At 44.3% G+C, this 27683-nt stretch overlaps 2 protein-coding genes across 2 annotated transcripts in view; one reads left to right on the top strand and one right to left on the bottom strand.

Annotated features, from left to right (window-relative positions):
- LOC101317944 (protein FAM241B) overlaps nt 1–2496 on the top strand; it is a 286912-nt gene extending 284416 nt beyond the window's left edge. The window contains exons 40-41 of the mRNA XM_073793708.1: nt 603–641; nt 2272–2496. Coding sequence (XP_073649809.1) covers nt 603–641; nt 2272–2274 — 42 coding nt within the window. The 3' untranslated portion in view covers nt 2275–2496. The remainder of the gene's footprint in view (nt 1–602; nt 642–2271) is intronic.
- The window catches only part of AIFM2 (AIF family member 2), a 126055-nt gene that overhangs the window by 19972 nt on the left and 78400 nt on the right, over nt 1–27683 (bottom strand). The gene's annotated exons all lie outside the window — the stretch shown is intronic.

The following is a 27683-nucleotide window of genomic DNA, read 5'->3' as shown; positions in this document are numbered from 1 at the left end:
CCCAAGTCCCCAGCAATGGCTGTGCCAGGAGCCCTGCCTCCCTGCTGAAGGTACCTCAGGCCCACATTGCAATGCCTGTGAAATCACCCCTCCTCCTCCTTACTGACCACCAGGTGGGAATTGCCTAGATGTCCTCCCCTAGCTGCTAAGGAAGAGAGAAAAAATCAGAGAATGGAAGAAGTGGGGGCGGTCGTTTCATAGAGCCGCACCTGCCCCAGGTTTTACGGAGGAGGAAACTGAGGCCCCCAAGCGCTGAGTGACGCCCACGGGCACCCCGCGCTCAGTACAGCCCGAGGGGAGACCAGCAGGCCTCTAGTCTGTCCTCTCCACAGCATTCAGGTGACCCCTGCTTGCTGAGCCCACAGGCTAGTGTCTTGGCCTTGCACTGTAACTACATGTGAGCTTGGCCAGTGGGCAGACGGGCAGGCTTGCTTCCTGCCTCCTTTCGGCTCAGCCCTGGGGTAGAGAAAAGAGACAGACTATATCGGGGGGCCGCACCCTGATCGGCCGCCGCGATGTTTGTGGCCCTTGTTCCCCCTGTCCTGCTGCTTGGTGGGCCATCCCGCAGAGTCTGAGCCGTCTGCCTTCCTTCCTCACTGCAGGGTGAAGATGGCTTGCCAGTCCAGGGCTGCTGGAATAAGGTAAGGTTTCCCAGGGTTCTAGTGCCTTGGGGCAGGGGTGTCCTTGGGCTCCTTTCTCTATGGTGGAATAAAGCATGCACTATTTCCATTCTGGGCCTTTCTGCAGATGAGGTAGCAAGACATGGGTCAAAAAAGGAACAATCCCACAGGCAGGGTGCCCATTAAACACCCTCCCACTCACTGCACAAAATTGAGAACATTTAAAAATGATTTTTAAGGCATCTGCAAACCCGAGTGTATGGAAGTTCCATGTAGTCAGACAGATGACATCTTTATGCTTTGTGTGGTTAAATTATACAATACTTCTCCTGCAAGGAGTTCTAAACCATGTTTTAAAATTAGTTATTATTAGCTAGTCTCATAGTGCTCGTAGGAGGCCATTTAAGCCATTATCCAGATATAGGAAATCTAAGTTGTTTAAACTATAAAGTCACATAGATTCTATACCTCCTCCTAGAGATCGGCCAGCTCACCACTCTACCTTGCCCCTTGAACTTAAGCTGTCAGAGCTCCATGCTTCTGCACATGAGACCTGCAGCCCAACCTCAACCTACCAACAATGAGGTTTCATTTGTTCACACTTGCCCCTGCATTTGCCATCATTAAAGCCATCTGACAGCACTGGGCTGGGTCCTTACATGCAATCACCCCACTCATCCAGGGCCTCCAAAGTGCAAGGCTCCCCGGCATGACCAGGGCCACTGGTTTGCTAATCCAGAAGCCCAGCTTGGTCCTGGCAAAGGTAGCAGCTGCCATGCAGTCCCACCCACGGCCTCCCTCCACCTTGCCTCCCGCTCAGAGACTTCATGCCAGCCCTTTATCACTGAGGTCTCAAGGTGTGGGTTCATCCTCATTAAAGGGCTGGAGTCCACTACCTGCCTGAGAGTTTGCGCTTAGCTGATCCAGTCCTGCCCAGTGACAGCAGAGTCACACTTACAATGAGATGAATACAATCCTCCGGCTAAGTGCCCACAATCTCATTAGTTCACGCGATTCAGTAAAAGCGATGAAACCACCCAGGTACCTAAAGCACCCCTAACCAGAGAAAGGGAAAGCTCAGCCCTCAAGGGAGATGCCTCCCCAAGAATCTGTCTCTCTCGCTGTGCCTCGCCCTCTCGGTGAGTTCCTGTAGACCTAGTTAGCTCCAAGAAGAAGGAAAGGGGTGCGTCCCCTAAGAAAAAAGATTTTCTTCTTCAAGGTTACTGTGGATGGTTAGGAGATAGAAATGGTTGGGCTTAGCAGGGGAAGAACAGCCTACTCTCGAGAGCTGCAATGTCTGGGAGAAGCAACTAGAGAGCCTGGTGTCTGTTGGTTCACACCATTAATTCATTTTGGGAAGATGCAATTAATTCAACAGCCAGGCCTCCAAAGGCAGCATAGGGAGAAAGTGCCCTCTAGTGGCCAGGACGGGGAATGACTGGAAAGAGAAAGTGGTTTCCCACCCTCAGGATGCTGAGAGCCAGCACCAGGGTCTTGGAACGAAGCGGGTTCCTGACTCCCCCAGTTCCCCTACCCAAAGCTCCCATCCAACCCAGGACAAGACCCACCTCGTTTCCCACAAGGGAAATAAACACTCACAGACCAACTGACACTAACTCCATGTTGTTTTGTGTTTGTTTTTGTTTTGCAGTGATGCCTCTAACCTGGGATTGGCCTGTGTGTGTGTTTGTAAATAGAATATTTATTTTTATACAGTTTCCACTTTTTGAAAATGCCCAAAGTATGATGCATCTTACAGATTATTAAAAAAAAAGGAAAGCCTGCATATTTTGTACAGAAAATACCAACCTCTTCCCTTTTGTTTACAAGATGTTTTGTATACGTCTAAGACTCTAATACACTTTTCGTTAGTGAGTACGGCTGTACGTTTGCATGATATTTGTGCACACTTATTAAGTATTGAAGCTTAATAAATTATTGTGTTCCAGTGCCAAAGGGGGCCAACCAGCACTCAGGTGCTGGCTAGTTTATGTGTGACTTCAGAGATACATGGAGTTCCATGGTGTTTGCTAAGCTAGGTGTGTCTCAGAATATTTTAAACTCTTATGGATTTTCATTATTAAAAAAATTAAACATGGCAATTCTTGATCCTGATTCATCACTAAATTAAATACATTCTTTTCTTGTGAAATCAGGAAGTTCCAGAAGCGGAGGGTCCTCAGAAGTTTAATGGTTTGAACCATTAAGTCCAACAGAGGGAGGGCTGGGACTATATTAAGCAACGTCTATTATAATGTACCCCAAGTTCATTACAGTGCCACATGAAGTGTGTAAAGTTCAGTTGTGCTGAAACCCTCGAAGCCCCCAAGGTTACAAAGGGCTACTTGCTACTGCTTTTGTTTTTTGGTGGCTTTTTGGTTTGTTTTTCTTTCTTTTGGGGCTGCAATCACTAGTAGCAGCTATTGCTGACGATGGCCATTCATTTGCTATAGATTTGCAAGGTCTACTCACAACTAGCAGTTGAAAAGTTTGCCTCACAGCCATTCCGCTCCAACAAAGAACGCTCAGAAAACAGGAATCTGGGCAAGATATTGGCAATCTGAAGCTGTTTTTATTTTTTAAGAAGCAGAGTTTTACGGTTTTCTGTACTGTTCTTAGTATAGTGCTTATAAAGGTCTTGCTGCTTATAAATAAAATAAACCTATTTTAAAGTAGGTAAGTATTACCTATGGGGCAGCACACAGGTTTACTGTTACGTGTTACAACATAATTGGTGCTTCTAGAGGGCTTGAAAATAACGAAGTACTTGGGTAATTTAAACACCCCCCCTCATTTTGTTTGCACTTTGATGTGTCTTTATATGTATATCCTTTCATCATAGACAGTACAAAGTCACACTGAAACGGAGACCCTGTCCACGCATGGTAACAGACACTCTAAGTTAATGAGCTTCACATTCGTGGGACCCCTGCCACATTGTGAGGTCGCACTCACAGACTCTTCATCTTCATGGGACCACCACATGCTGCCCAGACCCCAGGGACCTTACCAGCGTGCTTACCAAATACCCACTCAGATATTTTGGAAACCAGACACCTTTCTCCCCTGAGTCTTGGCTTCCTTGTTTGAAAAGTGAAGCAGTTGAACTAGAGCTACTGTCTGTGGTCATCTCTCCCCTCCACTGGTGGCAGAAGCATGAGGGACCCAGGCCCCAGCCACCAGCTGGTACACACTGCCCTTCCTACAGAGGGAGCATTCCAGGATGCCGCACTCCCCGATACTCCCGAGCCCAGGGATGCTCCTCGTCCCAAGCCTGCTCCCCAGAAGCTCCACCAGGCACAGTGAGGGCAAGCCTGGCCCTTTCAGGGGTTAAGACAATATTTTAATTTTCATTTCTTTTAAACTCAAAAGAAAAAAATGAATATATAATCGTGAATCCAGCTAGGTTCTACCAGAGCAGTCATAAAATATAATTTTTTTGTATTTTTCTGGAGGAAGGAGTCTACACAGGCAAAAGTGCCCAGAGCCCCTGAAAGTTGTAGCACAGCTCTGCCCAGCCTCTGCTCCTGGAGATGTGCTCTTGCCCTGGCTCCACTGACTTATGCCTCCTGCAATGCCACCCTCCTCACCTCCACCCCCTCATCTGAGGTCCTGAGGAATCAGAGTGTAACCTGGTTTTCCTATGAACCACTGCCTCATCCCCTTTCAAGGTCTCACTGGAGCAATCAGAGCCCATTGATGATCTCAAAATAGAGTCAAACATAAACTGGAAAGATCCAGAAACAGATTCTGTGTTAGCTGAAGACCCTGAATAACTCTTGAGCAAACCAAAACCTTACTCTGTGTCCATCCTGGTGTTATTATTCATTTATTTATTACACCTCAGCTAATAAATACCACAAAGGGTTCAAAGTCACTTGCAAGAATACAGATAATAAAATAGAAATATGTGTAAAAAAAGTTTAAACATCAGAGTCAAGGAAAAATAAATCAGGCAGTGGCAGGCGAGCCCGGGATAGGCAGGGAAGAACCTCACACATTTCACCCCCAGGGGCCTGGTGGGCAGAGAAAAAAACCAATCAGCCTGGTTTCAGCATCCACACTGCCCTCCCCTGGGGGGCAGTTCACTGAGGCTGGACCCTGTGTACACACATTGTCTCCCCCCGGGGTTTGGTGCCTCGTGTATCCTCAACCCGGACATCCTCCCCGTCACAGGGCTGCGAGCGGCACACCCCCAAACCCCAGACTCCTGACGTCAGGGAGCCCCAGGCCTCACTACTTGGACCTTAACCCAACTCAACTCCATGTCAGATGGGTTAGAAGCAGGGAGACAAATGGTCAGCAGGGGGGCTCGGCACTCATGCTGGCAGACAGGAGAACAGGAAGAGGCAGGTGCTAGAGGGACGTGCGGGGAGGCAGGCGGGTGCCTTGCAGGAGGAGGGATGGACCAGGGGGCGCCACACAAGGCGCTGGTGGCAGAGAGGGCTCGGGGAGGTTAAAATGCTCACTCTGGTTCTGGGGACTTGCAGCCCCCCTTGTTGAGAGCTGCTTGCTCAAGGAGTGAGTGAGGCACCGAGCCCTGCCCCGGGGGCAAATCACGGCCCTGTTGGTGAACGTTCTCTGGGACCTGCAGGCAGCTGGTCTGGAGAACCACCTTCTCTGGTTCGCTCCCCTCCCCATGCAGTGGCACCAAGCGCACCTTGTAGCTGGCACTGTCTGCTTGGAGACTTGCAAACACCCAGCTGGACAAAAGACTGAGCCAGTGCCCTCGTGGGTGACAGTGTAACAGAGTCCTCTAGGCCCAAATAAGGACTCTCATCAAGGTCAGCCACTTGTGCCTGCGCAGTCATGAGGCCAAAGGAAGCCCCACCTCGCTCAGGAGGTGACGGCCCTTCCACACACCCCACTGCCCCATCGCAGCCTCCCCCAGTGCCTCCTTCCTGCCTGGTCTCCCTTCCCAGGGCCGCTTCACCTGGCAGGATGGAATGCCACAGACGTGGGGAGGGCCAGGGTCAGCCCGTGAAGCGCGAGGGCACTGGCTAGGCGTCAGGAGCCTCAGCTCCCAGCCTTTCTATCTGGCTAACTATCTGGCCTGGGGCGACGCACTCCAAGTCTCAGTTTCCCCAGGTGTCAGTGACAGGTGACCTCTGACATCCTGAAACCCCCTGATTCCACTGACCATTCGGCTCCTGGGAGGACTGGGATGCCGGAGCATTCCATGCCCCTCCACCTAGAGTCATTTTTGGCTGTGACAGTAGCGTGCATGGAGCTGGCCTTGCAAATCTGTGTGCCGCATGCGTGTGCTTCGTAATCCTGAGTGACAAGACTCCTGGACTTGCCCTGGGGCGTGGGTGAGCGGAGCAGCTTCCCTGGGGCAGCCGTGGCTGCAGAGATGGGGTCTCTCACAGAGGTGTCCACGCTGCTGCATTCGTCAGAGTCAGCAGTGCAGCTTTAACCACCCGGCATGCGGCTGGAGCCCCAAAGCCCCACGAACGTACAGGGACACTGCTGCCTTCCTCACACCAGGCTCCCGGCTCCCCTCCCGGGGCCCCACACACACACCTGCAGCCTGGCCTCGCCCCCTACCCGGCACCTGGACACACTCTCAGGCAACTCGAGATGTCAAGCACCTAAGACTCCATCCACACCACCAAAAAGAGGGCAGGCCACTGATGAGGGACCCAGGAAAGAGGAGGAAATCCACACAGAGACGGAGGGCAGAGAAGGAAGTGGGGGGCCAGGGAGGAACGGCAGCGCATTTCTCCAAGGAGGGGAACTTGCAAGGGATGGGGAGGAGGGCACCCGGAAGGGAGCTGGATTTTCGGCCAAGGCAGAATTCCACATGCAGTGACCCTCCAGTTCCTAGACCAGCCCTGCCTCTGAGGAGGGGGCAGAGCTGAGCCAGGGACGGAAGCCTTGCACCACGGGGGCCTCCCCAGCAGGGCCTCCCTTTCCAGGTCTACTCACTGGCCCCTGCATGCACCCTCTGCTTCCCCCTCCACACCTGGCCCGTGCAGGGCCCTGGGCCTGGAATGCCATGCTTTCTCAACTGTCAAAGGTCTACCTCCTCCTAAGGCCCAGCTCAGACTCCATGGCCCTGGGAATACCTCTCTGGGTTCCTCAGCTAGATGAGTCTCCCCCCCTGGAACGACCAGGAACTCTGCTTTTCTTCCTCCACCTTCTATTAGCCTAGGAAAGTCGGTCTCCCATATTAGACAATGAACTCTTAGTGGAGTAGGACTTTCTCATTCACTGGGCTCCTGAGGGACCTAGCTCAGGTCTCCCTGCCAGGGCCCTGGCCTGGGCTCATAAACGCCCCTGACCTGCTGAGTTATCAATCTACTTTATGAAGCACCTACCATGTGCAGGCATTGGGAGGCAGCTGGGGCTCCTAAGGACCGGAAGACACAGCCGGCCCTCCAGGAGTTAACGGGGTGCCCAGCAGCGCAAGGCCTGTGCTGAGTGCTAGTGAGGGCGCGTCTGAGGAGGCCAAGGCCGCCAGCGTGGCCAGAATGAAGCGAGGCCTGGGGGGTCCAGGAAGGAATTAATAGCAGACAGGCGGGCCCCTCCCTTGCCACATCCTCATAGAATCTTCCAGTGGGCAGGATCCTGGGCCACGCCAGCTTCTCAAATCAGGGGAGGGCAAACAGGATTGTGGTGGAAGGGGACAGAGAGGTCCAAACGGGGAGGGTACCTGCCAAGGTCACCAGGTCAGTGGGACCCCCGGCTTGGGGAGGCACCCCTACATGCCCATCGCCAGCAGGGCTCTTCCTCCAACACTCCCTCTCTCTGCCTCCTCAAGGGCCAGAGTCCATGGTTAGTCGCCAAGAAGTGAAGCCAGGCAGCCTGAGCCTTGGGGAAAGCGCCTTCCCCTGGAGGAGGGTGAAGACGGAGCGGCCTCCGGACAGAGGGTCGCGGGCCGAACCCTTCCCGGGGGTCTGGCTTGAGGGGGTGATCAGAGGGTGACCACGGGAGAGCGTGGGACACCTGCGCTCTCTAAGGGCCAGCGCTCGGCCCGCAGAGCGCAGGTTCACCCCGCCTGTCTCCCCAGCTCTCTGCTGGGGTTTCTGGTGCGACCCTGCAGCTAGCGCCCTCTGCTGTTGCTGCACCGCAACGGCGCTGGATGCCCTTTGGTCAGGGAAGAATTGTGGATCTTTGAGAGACCTCTCTGCAGAAGGGGCCGCCAGCATTGTCACACTCTGACCTTGGAAGCCTCCCCAGGAGGCTGCGGCCAGAGGCCGGTCACCTTTCCCAGCTCCTTCTCAACAGATTTCCTTTAACTTTCTTTGGTGCTGCCACGATTAACCCTTTAACTTCCTGGGTTCTTTCAAACGTCATAAGCTGACCAGTGTACCAAGCTGCAAAAGCAGAGAGCGTTTGTCTTCGAGAGGAAGGCACAGCGGTGTAGTAGAGGAGAGAAGCCCACAAGCACTTCTGGGCGATGAGCTTGGATGTCTGGGCTGGCCCTCAGAGCCAAGGGCCTCACATATCTGGTCTGCAGTACTGAAACGACGGAGAGAGGCAGCAAGCCACCTATTTGCAAGAGGATCTGGAATAAACCTTCAACCTTTAGCAAAATTGTTGAAGGGACAGTGCCTGGAAATTACCCTTCACTGCCTTCCTTCTCCCTCGGTCACCATATGCAGAGGCTTGGTGGGTACCACGGGGTTTTTACTGCCAAATTAACCAGCCGCCCAACGCTCCTTCCATCCCTGGGGCCACGAGAGAAATCAAAAGCATCCCTATATGACATGATACATGAGTGAAGGGATTTGAGGACTTTCAATGACTCACAGGATCCTGGACATCTGCATATAGTCAAATGGTCTGTGTCACCTGCCAGCAAAGCACCAGCTCTGAACCAACAACATTGGAGGAAGACAGATCCATCATGGCCGCCTTTTAAAGAGGAAACTGCTGGTGCCTGGGCTCACTTCACTGTAGAAATGCAGTGAAATCGCCTGCTAAGACACATTTTTCTTGCACTCCGCTCATTCCAAAGACAAAGTGTCTTTTATTGCAAAAGTCTGCCAAAATAAATGTGCCTGCAGCTCCCCCAGCCAGTGGGAAGCACTCTGGCCTGGGAGGAAGGAGGTCTGCATGCTGGACCTGACTGCCCGGGGCCGGCTGGGCGACCTTGGGCAAGAGCTTCCCATGCTCTGAGCCTCCATTCCCTCCGTCATCTGTAACCTGGGGCAGGTTCTGCCTACCTCACAGGCCATGGAAGGACTATCTCCATGAAAGGAACTGGAACACGGGAAAGGGCCGTATAAAGGTTAGAAAAAGAGATGGTTAGTATTCAGTTCGGGGAAAAACCTTGCTTTTTGTAGCCAAACCTCAATTAACTGGAGTCACCTGAGAAATGGTTCATTAAAATTTCTGGCAAAATCAGGTTCAGAGCAGGCCCTCTCGTGTCCACACAGAGGGCCTGCTTGACAAACAACATGGACACTGAATAATGGAGATGTGGAAATGGTGGCCAACCTGGGGTGGGGGTGGGGGGGCCGGACAGGATGGATGTGGACTGTCCTCGCTCCCCAGAAAGTTGCTTTTTAAAACTAAATTTCCTAAATGTTCATAGGGGTTTTTTTTCTTTTCCCTAAAAAGAGAAGAATCAGCAATTTTTTTAAATCTTTCCTTAAAATTCCAATTACCCATATCCCTGGTTGAATGAGGATTTTTCTCTTTTGCTGATTCCAAGATAAGGTGTGTTAGTGGGAATTCTGTGGCAGGCCAGTGGTTAGGACTCCTTGCTTTCACTGCCGAGGGCACGGGTTCGATCCCTGGTCAGGGAACTAAGATCCCTCAAGCTGCACAGTGCAGCCAAAACAAAAACAAAAACACAAAAAAACAGCCAAAAAAATAAGATGTATTATTATTATGTTTGTGTGTGTGGTACACGGGCCTCTCACTGTTGTGGCCTCTCCCGTTGCGGAGCACAGGCTCCGGACGCGCAGGCCCAGCGGCCATGGCTCACGGGCCCAGCCGCTCCGCGGCACGTGGGATCCTCCCGGACCGGGGCACGAACCCGCGCCCCCTGCATCGGCAGGCGGACCCTCAACCACTGTGCCACCAGGGAAGCCCCTAAGATGTATTATTGATTCTGGGCCTGTACCCAACTCCCCAGCAGCCCCGCCCCACTTCTTTTTTTCCCCGCCTCCCTTCTGCTCCCCACCTGTGCACTCTTGGACAGTGAGGCCGAGATTCCCCATGCAGTCAATCTGTCATCTTAAGTTTAACAATCATTACCTTGGTATTTCAGTAGAAAAAGTTCAATTGCACTGTGTCTTGCAGGAAACTTCAGTGCAGTTAATTGAAGGTTTAATGTATTTTTAAAGTGAGTCAGAACCTAATTTTCCGAGTTGCATAATGAAGATCAACAGCTTATCTGACTGATTATATAGATTAGGGAGTAGGAAAAAACGGTTTCCAAGAGTAATTCCTCAATGATAAAAGTGCTCATGAATTACTTTTTTTCCTCGTGGTAATTATTTTTGGTAAGGACCTATCCATACTTCAGGCAGTGGGTCTTTTCTATGGAAGAAAAAAAATTACCTGCATATAGTTTGCTGATGGTTTAAGTTTCCTAGCATGTCTGTTTTGATGTTAAGGCGAGATGTCCTCTTTTTTTTTTTTACTAACTGTTGCATTTTTCCTACGACTTTTAAAAGTTATTTCCTCTGAGCTCTCCTTTGGGTCAAAAGCGCCTCCTGTGAAGGCAACCTGGTGCTAAGTTCCTGGAATGAAGCATCCTACACCCTGTGCCCACCCTAGGTGTCCCCAACAGCAGGCTGTCCCATCCTGACCCCTGCAGGGACCCCTGTCACACCCTAGTGCCTTTTACCAAAAAAGAGGTCATCTTTCAATGGGCAGGACCTCTCCTATCTCCAGGTCTGTCACTGGTCTCCATGGCGCCCCATCGCCACATCCCTGCAGTGCCCTGGGCTTGTTTCTCCTCCCCTTGTCAAGCAGGTGGTGAGAGCCTGGAAGGTTTCTACCTTCTTGCTGCTTTTGTCACCTTCGCAAATGGTTCCCAAGGCCTCTCATCAATCTCTGACCGCACCCCCGCAACGGGTAAGACCCCTCAGCCTCTCAGCCTGGACGGTCTTCTCAGCCTTTCCTTTTGGTGCCCCCTGAGGATTTCTCACCTCCTTACCTTGCAACCACCCACATCCTGTTTTCTTCATTTTTCAGTTCTCTCTCCATTCACTCCTCAGCCTCAGACCACGTGGCTCCCTCGGCTCTCCTATCCTCATTTCCTTCTGCCTCCCTCCCTATCCTCTGACCACCCCCCCAGCTCCCCCACACTTCCCGCAGCTCAGTCCATGAGCATCATTTTAGCTCATTTGAGCTCAGCGCTGCAAAACGAGGCCCCTGGGGAGAAAGATCTGCAATCTGGTCAACGTGTGTGACAGCTTTTTTTCCTACCAAATTCTCCTAGTGCCTTTCATTTAAATAGAGTCGTTGACAGATATATCATTCACCTATTATGTTCCCCATAAGGAGAGAAAGCCACACCTTTGTTTTATTTTATTTCATTTAGGGTTTCTATTCTGAGTCTGATAAAACATTGTTTTTAGGACCTACTGGTGAAGAAATGCTTTGTTTTCTTTGTTTTCTGGTTTCAGGGTCATAAGCAAAGTCTCTAGGGTTTTTTACTGGTTTAAGTTCAATAAGTCAGAGAAACTTCTCAGTATAGACCTGCGACATGCCGCTTCTCCAGAGGAAGGCGGCAGGCTATGGCGCAGAGTTTCTGCTTCCTCACCCTTAAAATGAAAGGATGAGACTAGATGTAATATTCTGTGATCCCATAATTCAATAGCTTGTTTGCTGATTTCAACAGATCAAATGCATTTTTCCTTATGCCTATCAGGGATTTGTTTGGTTTGGTTTGGTTTTTAACCATGTGGGTGTCTATGTTTTCTAATTTAAAGAGGGGTTCGGGGCAACCCTGGTGGCACAGTGGTTAAGAATCGCCTGCCAATGCAGGGGACAAGGGTTCACTCCCTCCAGGAAGATCCCACATGCTCATGTGGAGCAGCGAAGCCTGTGTGCCACAACTACTGAGCCTGCGCTCTAGAGCCTGTGAGCCACAACTACTGAGCCCACGTGCCACAGCTACTGAAGCCCGCATGCCTAAAGCCCGTGCTCCACAACAAGAGAAGCCACTGCAATGAGAAGCCCGCTCACCACAAGGAAGAGTAGCCCCCGCTCGCCCCAACTAGAGAAAGCCCACGCGTAGCAACAAAGACCCAACGCAGCCAAAAATAAATGAATTTATAAAAAAAAAAAAAAGAGGGGCTCTGGCTCAAGCCTGGGTTCAGAAACACTCCCTCCCCGCTGAACCTGGGTGGAAAGTTGTTTTGGACAAGGAGGGGCGACAATTCCCTGTGCCGATTTTTTCCTTTGGGAACCCACTTGGTTTCCTTCCATGCATGAATTGCTGGAATCTGGGATGAGGTCTCTAATACATGATGAGACGTTCAGAGAAACCCAGTGCCAAGTATTTGTGGCAGAAGTCATAAGAGCTGGTCTTTTTCTTAAAAACCGACTCTTTGGTTTATAGCTTAGCCAAAAGCAAGCCAGCCAGTTCCACGGCCATCCAAGACCCCCATGAAAGACCCTCAGTGTTTCCCATGAATGAACAGGGGCGTCTGCAGGGTTCCTGCCACCATGGCCAGTAAAGTTCAGTGTGTGCTCCAGAATGATCAATGTAAGAAGGTAAATCGCTAAGTGGCTCTGTTGTTGTCCTATGGCCAAAGGGGTGTATAATTGTGTTTAAGAGAAAATAGCAGCTGTGTCTTATGTGCTACTGGAAGGCGTTACTGCAGGTTCACGCAGGACGAAGTGATGTCCCTGGGAATATGACTGTGCGTGGACCATGTAAAAACATGTGTCTTCCAAACTCCTGCCCAGCAGGGGTTGAGGCAGAAGAGAACAATGTTTAACTATAACAACTGGCCAAGAAATATGCTGTTCCCTGGCACACAGACTCGGAGGAACTGGCTGGCTCTCCGTTGGGACACAGTCTCCAGTCCCCCTGTCCAAACGTTAACCTAATCATAAAGCAAGCAGGTCCCCACTTGGAAGGAGGCCCTAAAAGAAGTCTGGTTTCTCCAGCTGAAGTTTTCTGAAGTAGCTACTCATGCGGGCATCCCTTACCAACTCCTGAGGCACTCACATTGGGCTCTTCAGAGCAAGTGCATTTCTGAACGTCAGTGCTCACAGCTCACAGCCCATCCATCCACAGCACTGCCCGTGGAGGAAGACGCCTTCCTGGGGCGCTGGGGACCTGGGGCCTCTTAGGCTTCTACCACCAGCCTCACAAAGGCATTCAGTGGAGGGTGGTGACCCCAGAGCATGACAGCCCAAGGCCTTAGCTTCAACCTTGGCCTCTCTCTACTGACCACTGGGACCACTTCTGGGCAGAATCCCTGTGCCTCATATCCTACTTTTCTCCGATAGCCAGACTGCACCTAGCACCATGACCTTTTACACTCATGATCTAAAAAAAAGTCTCCAAAGAATTTTAATTACTCCAATTTAAGTTTGAAAGCTTCCTTTATAAGAACCATTATAGAATCTCATATCATATTCCAGCGATTCAGCAAAAATGCCATTTTACCAGGAAAAAAACCATGAAGGGCAAAATGCCTGATTCCCATATTCCCAGCATTACCTTTCTGCCTAACTGGACTTTGCACACTTCCACTGCAATCCCAGGCTGATCTTTCCAGCCTGTTTATGGAAGCAATTGGATTTTATGCATTTGTTAATTTTACACTTTCATTTAAGCTGTTTTTGACTTGTGATTTGGTACATCTGGGGTACAATGTTTAAATGCACAGTATTTTATCTCCATGATGAGCTTGATAATGGAACAGAGTTTCTTTTGCTTCTCACAACCTTCAGATGATTTCAGAAATGTTTCAATCTTACACACCCATTGATATATTTTGTGCTGTGGCTCACTTCATACATGTAAATATCTTCTGTTATATCTTGGTATTTTAAGTACTGCCTCTTTTTTAATTGTGATCATTATCACTATTATTCTTTTATCATTCTTAATTTTGGATATTTTTTCTGGTGCACTCAATTTATTTTTCTAATCACCTTTGATATTTTGGAATTATGTTAGTATTCTGGGTTGGTAGACATACGAAAGCACTTTGCTTAAGCAGTGAGCCAGCTCTCTGGTAGATACTGACATTAAAAGACTATCAGTTCTTTTAAACACTGCCTATATGGTCTTCTTCTCATTATCAGGTGCTATTTCTACAAAACTTGTTTCTCTGCTGGATTGTTCTGTCCTTCCCATTTCTGACTTTGATTTTTAATTTCCTGTGATTCAATTTGCCAATGCCCGATCATACCGGGTCAAAGACAGATTTCTGCCTTGGCAGTGGGGCCTTCGCTCCATTTCAGTAACTTCCAGGCTACAGGTGAACCACAGGGAAAACATCCCAGGTGGTCGGGATATGCCTAAGGACCTATGACTAGGTGGCTTCACAAGGGGCTTCTTAAGCGTTCTGAAGTAGAGGGCAGAGCCCCCGGCTAACCCATACCCACATCTGTTTGAAACCTCTTGCCTCCCACTTTGCCACATCTAGGAAGGCCACAACCTGGCATTCTGAGTAACTCCATCCCCACCACTGTGACACCAGGGTAAGGGCCCCGAGAGGGGGTCAGAAGACCCCGTTTCGGTCCCAGTCCTGCAGTGGTGCAGTAAGTGACAGCCCTTTCTGGTCCTGGGTCCCATAAAGTGCAAAGCTGGATATTCTTTGCAACTGGAATACTCTCTACCGAAAAATGTAGCTGAGCCAATGAGCCTATTCCTTGAAATGTAGCTTTGCTACTCCCAGATGTGGGTAGGATTTTAGCAAATGAGTACAACTACTCTTTTAAGTAGAAAGCCCTACCCCCTGGAAGCCCACAAGGGCCAATGGCCTGAACCACAGTATCCGAAGGCTCAAAGGTGAACCCAAGAGAGTGATGTGGGAAGCTCAATTACTAATTATCCTAAGCAAAGGCTCTTTTGGAGAGGCCATCAAGCTAAAAAGATGAAACAGGAACTGCCTAAATCAGCAAAATGGTTAGGCAACTGTTAGCCTAATGCACTTAAACTCGTAAGGAAAAAAAGCGCCAGAAAACTCCCTGCCAAAACTGTGGTCCTTCCTGTCTGTGTCATCCTAGAGTTTTATATGATATTTTGTACTTAATATCTATGGTGTAAATATACTTTCCATTGTAAAAGATGTAAATGTGAATTATATATTTTCTTTTTGTCTTTTCTAAAATGGAAGTTGATCTAAGTAATAAATTACAAATCATCTACATCTTGTTCTTTTTTTTTTCCCCCCCCCAGAAATTATATACCTTTAACATCTCTCAGAAGGGAAAAAGAGCTTCATGATTAAAGGGAGCCTTCATTCCTAGCTAATGGAAGTAAGATGGTATCATATAAAGAGGAAAGGATTAGGGCTCAGGAGAGTGGGTTTTAGTTCTGACTCTTTCATTAACAGATGTGAGACTGGCTAAGTCACTTAACCTCTTGGCGCTTCATCTAAAAATGAAAACAGCTGCCACAGTTGTTTTTAAAATTTGAAAGGTAGCAGATGCACATGGAATTACTAAATCTTAACTTTCATTATGCCAACTGGCTGGAGTATAAACATTTTATATAAGGGAGATTTCTGTGTAATATTTTATTTTGCTTAAATTCTATTTGGGGACAAAACTAACAAGAAATTGAATGTGAAGTTAACTTTTTCCATGGATATGTATAAGACCCGTGATTAATAACCATAATTATTTTATTAGCTTTAAGAGCATTTAGGGAAGAAATAAATTTCAACAATTTTTAATGAAATACTCAGACTTTGAATACGTTCTTGGTTTGACCAAAATTTCTTCATCGGTGTCTAACATCACATGAAGAAGACTTCTACCAAGGCAGAAATACAGTCAAATGACCTGGAATTGACAATCCATCCCAAGTGGGCAGGAAATCCTGCATGTCATTCCATCAAAGCTGAGAAGTGCCACCTTACCCTTTGTGGATGACCGAACTGAAGCTACACAATTCAAAAGCAAGCCATGATGCACAGCAGGTCGCTTCCCACTTCAGCTGACCAAACGGCTTGACCTTGGCTTCCTACCATGTCAGAGTAGAAACAAGCCTTTGGGTTCATCTCCAGTCCCCTCCCTGTGTATCTGAGAGACAGAATTTTTGTGACTCAACATCATGGTCTCTCCAGCTCATGAGAAAGACAGCTTGGGATAAAAGGACCATCCAGGACTTTCTCTGGGGCTGTGGTCCCTCCCTCTGTGCCTGCTGTTCAAGATGATGCCGTGGAAGGCGGGTGAGAGGGAACTTGCTTCATTCACCTTGTCACCTATGTACGGGCCCTGTGTCTTCAAAATAAGGCATCAGAAATACAGCCATTGCATTGAACAGTTCGGGGGTCTGAGTGAGGGGCTTCTAAAAGTAAAAACGTCTACCTCTCCCCTCCTTTTCCAAAGAGCAGAGCAGAAGTACAACCCAGGAGATAAGAGTTCCAGGTCTGGCTCTGCCATTAAATGTGACCAGAAACCCTTCCTGATCTGAAACGGTCACACAGGGATGAAGCATGTAAACGCACCTCTCTGTTTTCTGTTTCCTGACATTTTCTTTTCCACCATCCTCCCCCCACCCCCAAACTTCTACCAGCTCCTTGATGCAAAAGTGGTAAAGCAGACAAGTACTTTAGATATATAGTCCTGTGATTTCTAATGATTAAACCCAACAGTGCAGAAAACAGCATTTAAAAAAAAAAGAAAAAAAGGTTTCATCTGTGTTTTGTTCTTGTTTTACATGACTGGTGTTTAAAAGTGCCAGAGAGCTGATCTGCGTAACCAAATCTCAGAAAGACACAGAAAAGGGGAGTGGCTGAACTTTTTCACAAGCAATCAGGCTACAGAAGGATTTTCTGTTAAAAGATAATATTTAGAAAAAGGTAAAATCATGACGCTCATACAGATATAAAAATGAACACATGTTAAAGATTTTACTTGACTCATACGATGAGGGAACCACGCCATCGTTTTAACCAGTCCAGAGGAAAAGTTTAAAATGTACGTATTTATGTAGACTAATGGAATGTTGAGCTGAATTACGAAGGGAGCAAAGCCCATTACTACTCTCAGGACAGAATATACGTATCTGTCCATCGCCTACAACTTACAAAGTGTTGCAAAGACAGTGAACAGGCCTAGAATCTGATAACCCAGAAGGATAGGCTGTAGATGAAACATAGTTTTCCACGGAAACACAAAAATATTTTTTACAATTGTAAAGCAATACTCTGCTTTATTTAATACCCAGACTTATTTCACCAACATTAAAACCCATGATCACTTTCAACTTGTACGTCATGCTGGTAAAAGTGTAATCAGGATAACCCTTGAACAGATATTGACGGAGCCCCATATCTGAGCATTAACCTTCTGACCCCTGTGAGCTCTGGGCCCTCCCCCTCTCCCTGTTCATTGTCACCCCATCCCCACGCCCATTTAGCTTGGGGCTAAGAACTCTTGACATAAATAACTAACTCAGCAGAGCTTATCAAAAGCAGATGTAGTGGAGGATGTTGACCCTGGGTCTCATAGCACTCATCACTGCATAAGGAATAAATCTCTACGTTTATATGGCTAGAGTTTTCCCTCTGAATTAAAGACCCCTGACTCTTCACACTTGTGACTTAACTAGGAAGGCCCTCTTTGCTACTGGCCCCTTAATTCAATGTGCTGACAGTTCAGATGCTCTTAGCATAATGAATCGCAGTCTCTCTTTTTAGAACTCATAAAGCTCCCTCCAATGATGTTTTATGCGTATCACCCACCTGGCCTTTTTAATCTGGCTGGCAAATTCACAGCATCTTATAGTCCCCCACCCCCTCCGCTTTTTTCTAATATTAATTTAATTTAAGTGGTCACTGTAATATTCTTGCCACAGATGCACAGTGGTTTCCTCAGGATTGCTGAATTTCAAGTTTAAATAATAAATCAGAATATTCATTCAAGATGGGGCTGTGACACTAACAAGGGATGTGGCCTGCACTAGCTCTTATTCTCCCAAAGCCTCTACTTCTCCAAAAAAGTGAAATCACGGAACTCAAAAATCTCTTCTGATACTATGGTGACCTACAGTGATACCTGGAGATCCATTGTGGTCACTGGTATTTTTATATGATATGACTATAGTTGTCGTTGACAGCTGTAAGTGTGGTTGAAAACAGTCAGTGTACTTACTACCTGTCAGAGACAAGATTTGTAAGGTGGGAATTGAGGAGAGATTGGTTTGGATAGCACCAACACATAGAGATCTCTTTCCCAGCTCATGCTCCATTTGAGAGAACAGTAAATTCCCCCAAATGAGCTGGTAAATGCCATCTCCAGGGATTCTGAGCTTGAACAGGCCTTGAAGAGTCTAAGCACCAAATATTGCAGAAGTAGACTGTTTACCTCCCGGGCTCTTCGAGAGTGAGGATGGGTCATGCTGAGTTAAATGCAGTCTCATTCAGTCCCTCCACCTCCAGATTCTCACTACCAATACTGGGTGTAAGAATACAATGTAAATAGAGAGAGATTCAACAAAAACAGGGGCCTGGACTCTTCAAAAATATCAGTGTCACAAAAAACAAAGACCGAGGAACTGATCCAGAATAATGAAGAATAAAGATTAAAGAGACATGAGAACTAAGTGGATCCTGAGCCAGGAAAAAAAAAAAAAAAAAAAAGCTATATAAAATTCATTATAGGGCAATTGGAAACATTTGAATATGGTCTGAGGCTTAAATAGTATTGTATCCATGTTAAATTTTCTGTTTTTACAATGGTATTGTAGTTATAGAAGCGAATATTCTTGCCCTTAGAAAATAAACACTGAAGTACTTAAAAGTAAAGGGGAAGGATAGCTAAAATTCTCAAATAGTTCAGAAAAAAACAGAAAGGGATAAAGACAAAAATAATAAAACAAATGTGGGAAAATGTAAACAACTGGTAAATCTGGGTGGTATGCAGGAGCTCTTTATACTATAATTTTTCTTTGTAATTATTACAAAAAATGTATTTAAAAAGAAGACAATGTAGGAATAATTTCAAAGTGTTGAGACAATAATTTTGAACCTAAATTTTATATCCAATCAAACTATTATTCTAGTATTAGAAAAAAATAAAGACATGTTCAGATGTGCAGGACTCAGAATATTTCTTAGGCCATGAACTCTCATTGCAATTATTACTAGAGGGTGTACTCCAGGAAAAAAAAAAAGGAAAAAGAAGACAGTTCTGGTATGTGCATAGAAATGCAAACCACACAATGAGACAACACTTCACACCCACTAAGATGTCTGTAGTAAAAAAGATGGATAACTGTACGTGGTGACAAGGATGCAGGAAAAGTGGAACCCTAATAAACTGCTAATGGGAATGCAAAATGGTACAGCCACTTTGGAAAACAGTACGGCAGTTGCTCAAAAAGTTAAGCACAGAGTTACCAAATGACCCAGCATTTTCACTCCCAGGAATATACCTAAAAGAATCGAAAACATATGTTCACACAAAAACTTGTACACTAATGTTTGTAGTAGCATTACTCATAATAGTAAAAAAGTATAAACAACCCAAATGTCCATCAACTGATGAATGGATAAGCTGAACGTGATGTATCTATATAATGGAATATTATTCAATCAAAAAAAAGGAATGAAGCACTGATCCATGCTACAACATGGGTGAACACTGAAAACATCATGCTATATGAAAGAAGCCAGATCTACCAAAATGCAAAGAAATACGAATTAAAACAATAATAAAGCATTCCCAATCAGATTATCAAAAAATTTTGTTTTATAATATTAAATTGACAAGAATAAAAGGAAACAGATACTCTAATATACTATTAGAAAGGATATAATTCAAGACAGTTTGGCAACATCTCTCAAACTTTTTAACATATCTATTAAGTGAAGTTGAAATTCAACTGAAAGGAAACTACCACAGAGAAATTTTCACATATGTTTCAAAAAGGAACACACAAGAGTATTCACTGTAACCCTGTTACAGAAAAAATAGAAACAAATCTAAATTTCCATCAGTAGAGGAAACATTTAAAACTTCTGGCATAATCCCTCCTGTAGAATATTAAATGGATATTAAAGAGAATAATGTAGTACTAATGTGAAGCTAGCTCTAAGATACATTGTGAATTGAAAAAGCAAGTCATAGAACATCAGAGAGATGATGTTACTTGTAAAAAGAAAATAACTGTATATGTACTTATATGTATGTAGCTACAAAGAAATAAAATTGGAATTATGCTCACAGAATATTTAACAGTAATTAACCTCTAAAGGGAGGGGAGACTCGTGTACTAGAATGAAGGAGGGCTTTATTGTTTCTTCTCCACTTAATAATTATTTTAATCTTTTACAGTAAGAATGTATTCGTGTATTCTGTACTTTTTAAGACAAAAGACAAGGAAAGAAAAGTAACCTGATTGAGGGGGAAGGGTACTAAAAGAAAAAACAAAGTGGAAAGAAATACTACAGTGGTAGTATCTATGGTGAAATTAAGGCTGATGTTTCTCTCTCTCTCTCTCTCTCTCTCTCTCTCTCTCTCTCTCTCTCTCTCTCCTCCCTCTCTCTCTCTCTCTCCTCTCTCTCTCTCTCTCTCCCTCTCTCTCTCTCTCCTCTCTCTCTCTCCTCTCTCTCTCTCCTCTGCCCTCTCTCCTCTCCCCTCTCCCCTCTCTCTCTCTCTCTCTCTCTCTCTCTCTCTCTCTCTCTCTCTCTCTCTCCACTCTCATCTCTCTCTCACGCTCTCTCTCTCTCTCTCTCCCTCTCTCCCCCTCTCTCCAAAGTTTCTGTAACAAAATTCCAAACTTGCTTTTGCAATGAAAAAGTTTTTTAAAAATGTGTCTCTAGGCTGGACAGTAAATTCCCTGAGCACCTGGTATTTCTCTGACTGGCCTCCCAAAAGTAGCCTAGCCCTTCTGAATAGAAACATAAATATCCATGCATCTTTAGGGAAAAGGGATGGGGACATCTTTTTGTATTGCAGTTTAGAATGGTTTCCATCAAAACAGTTAAGTAAACTTACTATTTTATCTTTTTAGATTATCATGCAATCATAAAACCATATAATGATAAAGATGATGATGAAAAACTGTTTACACAGGGAAATGTTTTTGACAGTTTTAAGTAGAATGAAAATAAGCAGGAAACAAGATGGTAGACTCTAATTACACATGGACAAAATTAACAAATGTAACTCACAAAAAAAAGTTCCTGATGTAGAGTGACAGGATTATGATTGATTTTTTTCAATGTTTCTCTTAAAATTGTTCTAACTGTAGATAAAAACCATTGGGAAGAAAAGGAAATGAACAAATAATAAATGGGAAATAATTTCTTTGGAAGACAGGTATTGTCTATTAAAAGTAAAAACAGAAAAATTCGGATCCTTAGCCCAGAAATTGTCCTGTGTACAACTTCAAAATATTTTTCAAAATACTTTATATATCATATATCAATATATGAATAAAATATATATGCCTATGTATTACATATATTATAATTATATATGCAAATATATATAGAGAGAGAGAGAGAGAGAAAAAATGCACAAGAATACTCAGTGTAACATCGTTTGTTATTAAAAAAAAAGTAGGAACAAACTTAAAAGTCCATCAATAGAGGAAACATAATATTTTTTTTTCGATTTGTAAACAATATATCTGATAAGGGGTTAATAGCCAAAATATACAAAGAACCCATACAACTCAACATCAAAAAAGCAAACAGCCTAATTAAAAAATGGTCAGAAGACCTGAACAGACATTTTTCCAAAGAGAACATACAGATGGCCAACAGGCACATGAAAATATACTCAGTATTGCTAATCATCAGGGAAATGCAGGTTAAAACCACAGTGAGAGATACCTCACACCTACCGGAACGGCTATTATCAAAAAGACAGCAAATAACAAGTGTTGCTGAAGATGTGGAGAAAAGGGAACCCTCCTACACTGTTGGTGGGAATGTAAATTGGTACAGCCACTATGGAAAACAGTATGGAGGTTCCTTAAAAAGCTAAAAATAGAGTTGCCATATGATCCTGCAATCCCACTCCTGGGCATATAACTGGAGAAAACTTTAATTTGAAAAGATACGTGCACCCCAATGTTCACAGCAGCACCATTTACAATAGCCAAGACATGGAAACAACCTAAATGTCCATCGACAGATGAAAGGTTAAAGAAGATGTGGTATATATACGCAATGGAATACTACTCAGCCATAAAAAAAGAATGAAATAATGCCATATGCAGCAACATGAATGAACTTAGAGATATCATACTAAGTGAAGTAAGTCAGAAAGAGAAAAACAAATAACCATATGATATCACTTATATGTAGAATCTAAAATATGAGACAAATGAACTTATTTACAAAACAGAAACAGGCTCACAGACATAGAAGACAACTTATGGTTACCAAAGGGGAAAGGGGGTGGAAGAAGGATAAATTAGGAGTTTGGGATTAACAGATACACACTACTATATATAAAATAAGTAAACAACAAAGTCCTACTGTATAGCACAAGGAACTATATTCAATACCCTGTGAAAAACTATAATGGAAAAGAATATGAAAAAGAATATATATATATAACTGAATCACTGTATTGCACACCAGAAAACAACACAGCATTGTAAATCAACTATATTTCAATTAAAAAAAAAAAGCTGTGGTATATATATATAAAACAGAATACTACTCAGCCATAAAAAAGAATGAAATCTTGCCATTTACAACAACATGGATGGACCTACAGGGTATTATGTTAAGAGAAATAAGTCAGATAGAAAAAGACAAATACTGCATGATTTCACTTACTGTGGAATCTAAAAAACAGAGTAAATGAATAAACATAATAAAACAGAAACTGAGTCATGCATACAAAGAACAAACAGGTGGTTGCCAGAAGTGGGGACAGTGTAGGGGATGAGATAAACAGGTGAGGGAGATTAAGAGGTACCAAAAATAAATAAATAAATAAATAAATGTGATGGCAGTAAATAAATAAATAAATAAATAAATAAATAAAATGTTTTCGGTTAGAAATGTGAAGTTGGGGGAATTCTCCGGCCGTCCGGTGGTTAGGACTCAGTGCTTTCACTGCCGGGGCCTGGGTTCAGTCCCTGGTCAGGGAACTAAGATCCTGCAAGAGGTGCAGCAGCGCCAAAACAAAGAAATGTGAAGGTATTTTCTTGCAATCAGATCTGGAGGCATGAGATCTACTATGGACTGAATGTTTGTATTCTCTCAAAATTCAAATGTTGAAGCCCTATCCCGTCAATGTGATGGTATTTGGAGGTAAGGACTTTGGGAGGTAATTAGGTTTAGATGAGATCATGAGACTGGGGACCCCATGCTGGGATTAGTGCCTTTATAAGAAGAGGAAGAAAGACCAGATCTCTCTCCTCTCTCTCTCTCTCCCTCTCTCTCTCCCCACACCATCAGAAGGCACAGCAAGAAGGCAACCATCTGCAACCCAGGAAGACAGCTCTCACCAGAAAGAAACCATGATGGCACCTTGATTTTGGACTTGTAGCCTCTAAAACTGTGAGAATATAAATTTCTGTTGCTTAAGCCACCCAGCCTATGGTGTTATGTTAAGGCAGCCTGGGCTGACTGCAACACTCAATAAACTCCAAGTAGGATAAATATACACACACACACACAAAATCCACAACCAGACACATCACAGTAAAAATGCTGAAGCTCAAACCCCAGAGTAAAATCTTGAAAGCAGCAGGGAAAAACAACTCATCACACATAAGGGATAACAGCTGACTTCTCAGAAATGAGAAGCCAGAAGGCAGTGAGATGAATGTATTCAAACTGCTGAAAGAAAAAACTGTCAACCAAGAATGTTACAGCCAGCAAAACTATCTTTCAACAATTAAGGGTCTTTTTGGGCTTCCCTGGTGGCGCAGTGGTTAAGAATCTGCCTGCCAATGAAGGGGACACGGGTTCAAGCCCTGGCCTGGGAAGATCCCACATGCTGCAGAGCAACTAAGCCCATGCGCCACAACTACTGAGTCCCCGTGCCACAACTACTGAGTCTGAGTGCCACAACTACTGAAGCCTGCATGCCTACAGCCCGTGCTCTGCAGCAAGAGAAGCCACCGCAATGAGAAGCCCGCGCACCACAACGAAGAGTAGCCCCCGCTCGCTGCAACTAGAGAAAGCCCGCATGCAGTAATGAAGACCCAACACAGCCAAAAATTTGTAACTTATTAATTAATTGATTAATTAAGGTGCTTTTTTATTTACTTAGATGTTTTAAATAAGATTCAGTATGAATCTTCAAGACAAGAGTAAGTGATCTCAACACTCTTGCTGTGAATTTAAAAGTGCTGTAAAGAATAAAGTCTATTAAAAAATTTTCAGAAGCGATGAAAAAGATTAGACAGAAGGTAACAAAGACTGAATACAGGCAAAGAAGAGTCAATATACGGATACTAGGAGTCTCCAAAGAAGAAAATTAAAACAAGGGAACAGAATAAATACCAAAATCCCTAATTCAAAAAACTTCCTTTAAATAAAAAAAGTTTTGAAACAACATTTTATTTTATTTTTTTATATTTGTTTTATTTATTTATTTTGGCTGCACTGGGTCTTAGTTGCGGCATGCAGGACCTTCCTTGAGGCATGAGGGCTTCTTAGTTGTGGCATGCAGACTCTTAGTTGCAGCATGCATGTGGGATCTAGTTCCCCAACCAGGGATTGAACCGGCGCCGCCTGCATTGGGAGCACAGAGTCTTACCCACTGGTCCACCAGGGAAGTCCCTGAAACTACATTTTAAAAGAACACATCATGTACCTAAGATTATCAACCCAGAATGACCCATATCACAAAATATTCTAAAGAAATTGCTAAACTTGTGGATATCTAGTCAAAACAGTAGATGAGTTATAAGAGAAAGAAAATTAGATTATCATGAAACATTTCTACACTAATATGCCTCCAGAAGCAAATGGAGAATATTTTTAAGATACTCAAAGAAAGAAAATACAAGCCAAAGTTTTTTACAGACAGTAAAGGTAGCAGTCAAGTGCAAAGGGCATAAAGTGTTACCAACACACAAAAATGTAGGGAATATTTTTCCCGTGAGAGCTTCCTGAGAAATATACCAAAGAATGAGCTTCAGTCAAACAAAATTAACATCTAACATTTAACATAAGGAACATTTAACATAAGGACTGGTGATAAGTAATAAACGAGTAGTCATTTATAGAACTAACAGCAATGAGGCTTAAAAGGGAGAGATTTATAGTATGCAATGGCTGAAGTACAAACGAGTAGATACAGTTTATTTTTAAGTGGGAGTAGAATGGGGACACAACATGCAAAAATTTATGTTAACTGCTCTTAGTAATAACACTGGTGATTGTAATATTACAATTATTCTGAGGTTGTTTTGTGTGAGTGAGGGATAGAGTAGATGGGTAATTATGGGATATTATATTTCTATCATCTCTTCTGTCCGTAAGAATCAAGATTCTTGGTGTAGAAGAAAGGAAATACAGATGTAATGTAGAAGAGATTGAATTTTACAATTCTGTCGTTATGAATTACAAGTATCAATATGAACTCAAGAGATATTTTCTCTCTTAAAAGAAAAAATACAGACACATACACACACACATAAAATCTTAGCTCTGTTCACTAAAGAAGTCTGAAAACAATGACCAACCTAATAGCAATGATCATCCCTAGCAGAGTGTTTAGAATACCATTTTCTATGAAAAGACTTCTTGGGGAAGTTGCTATTCCTGGTTTGGGGCAGGAAATATACAAGATGAGCCTGGAACATCTTGGCATACTAGATAGAGAGGAATTTATTAAGCTACTAAGGTGTTAAAAAGACTCAAAGCCAGGCTTCCCTGGTGGCGCAGTGGTTGAGAGTCCGCCTCCTGATGCAGGGGACACGGGTTCGTGCCCTGGTCCGGGAAGATCCCACATGCCGCGGAGCGGCTGGGCCTGTGAGCCATGGCCGCTGAGCCTGCGCATCCGGAGCCTGTGCTCCGCAACGGGAGAGGCCACAACAGTGAGAGGTCCGCGTACCGCAAAAAAAAAAAAAAAAGACTCAAAGCCAACTTGAAGAGGCTGCCACCCGCCAGAGATGGGGGCAATTTGAGCTTCAAAAACTATAATTACAATTGGTTAAAACCCATCAATCAATGAGTTAATAATCATATTAAAAATGATTTTTTTAAACTAATGGGTCATCTTGAGAGAATGATATGAAACCAATTTGTTATCTTAAACGAATCATTTACTCTGCCTTCCCATATAAGCTGTACCATGGATAATCAAATAGTCATGAGGACATGTGTCTCTTTATAAAGGTCCTCCACCTAATAAATGAAAAAAATTAAAGACTTAGAATATCTCCATTTTGCAATCCTCAATGAATTAATACATTTAGGCATTAAGCATTAATGTTAACATCACAAAAAGAGAAACAAACTGGCATTATGTACCTCCTGGTGAAATCTTGCCAAAGGAATTGAACCCAAATCGAATCAGACCTCTGTATCTGGCTACCCATTTGCAGGAAATATAAAAGCCTGGAGCAATATGTTGAACTACACCAAAAATATGCATCAGCAAAAGCCAGAGCATGCGAAATTATAGTCAAACAGTTCAGTTCTTCAACAGATCAAATGAAAGAAAAAGGAAAGGATGAAGAAGGAATCTGTATATTAAAAGAGACTTAAAAGATGCATAATAACTTTTTTTATGGGCAAGACTAAACTGTAGTTTCTAGAGATGTACCCGAGGGTGATAAAACTACAAAGTAGCATAAGGAAGCTATCACTACAAAAGTCAAGATAGGGACTTCTGCTTCTGATCAAGATGGAGTAACAGGGACCAGATTGAGCCTCCCGCCTGAAATAACTAAGATACCTGACAAAATATATGGGGAAAAATCTGTTTTTAGATATTGGCTCTCTGGCTGCACAGAACAGTGATCCCTAAGATAGGGGAAACAAATGAGATGAGCTCTAAAATTGTCGCGGCTTCCTGCCTGGAGAAAAGATCCGGGCCAGAATGCAGATAGGAGGAACCCAACAGCCTTCCTGAGCTGAGGAGACAAAGTTGGGAGTTCAAGGAGGCCAGGTGGCTAGAGTCCTCAGGGCAAATTACAGGAGAGGAGAGGAACACATTGCCAGAGCTCCAGAGATCTGCAGAGAGCAACCCTTGAGTACTGATCAGCACATGATTATAAGGAAACTACCAAATTGGGGGAAAGAACCACTCAAACAGAGAAAGGTGAACAATTTCTGGAGCTCACATAAATCCAGGGAAAGTCCATGACCTGAGAAAAAACCTTGTAATTCATGAGGCATTAAGTAGTGAGGCAAAATCAGCTCTAGAACAAAAATTGCTCTGATCCCACCCAACAAAGCTTAAATGCAAGCCTCAAAGTGATCAAACTGTTTCCAAGTAACTTCACTGAATCCCAGAAATGAACTCAAGAATATCTGCAGGAATGTAAAATATCCAGTACCTCACATGTTAAAGTTTATAAGATCTGGAGCCAACTACAAAATTACCAGACATGAAAAGGAACAGGAAAGTGTGACCCATAATAAGGAGATGCAGAAATGATGCAAATAGAATTAGTAGATAAGGACATAAAAAAATTGTAATTACATTCCAATAAAGATGTTAAAAAAATGTAATTACAGTACATGTATTCAATAAAGTAGAGGAAAGATTGAGCATATAGCAATATGAACAAAATACTTTTAAAAGACCCAAATGAACTTACAGAGATGAAAACTACAACACCTGAGATTTTACAAACACACTGGGCAGGAGGAACAGCATATTAAACATTGCAGAAGGAAAGGGTAATGAACTTGAAAACATAGCAATAGAAATTATCCAAAATGAAACAGAGAAAAAAGACTGAAAAAGAAAAACCGCAGAGCACCAGGGAGCAGTGGGATAACTTCCAGCAGCCTAAAAAAGTACAATTAG

This window comes from Tursiops truncatus, chromosome 16 (assembly GCF_011762595.2).
Source record: "Tursiops truncatus isolate mTurTru1 chromosome 16, mTurTru1.mat.Y, whole genome shotgun sequence".
Lineage (NCBI taxonomy): Eukaryota > Metazoa > Chordata > Mammalia > Artiodactyla > Delphinidae > Tursiops > Tursiops truncatus.
Note: the sequence above shows the minus strand (reverse complement) of the source record. Positions and strands in the feature narration are given on the sequence as shown.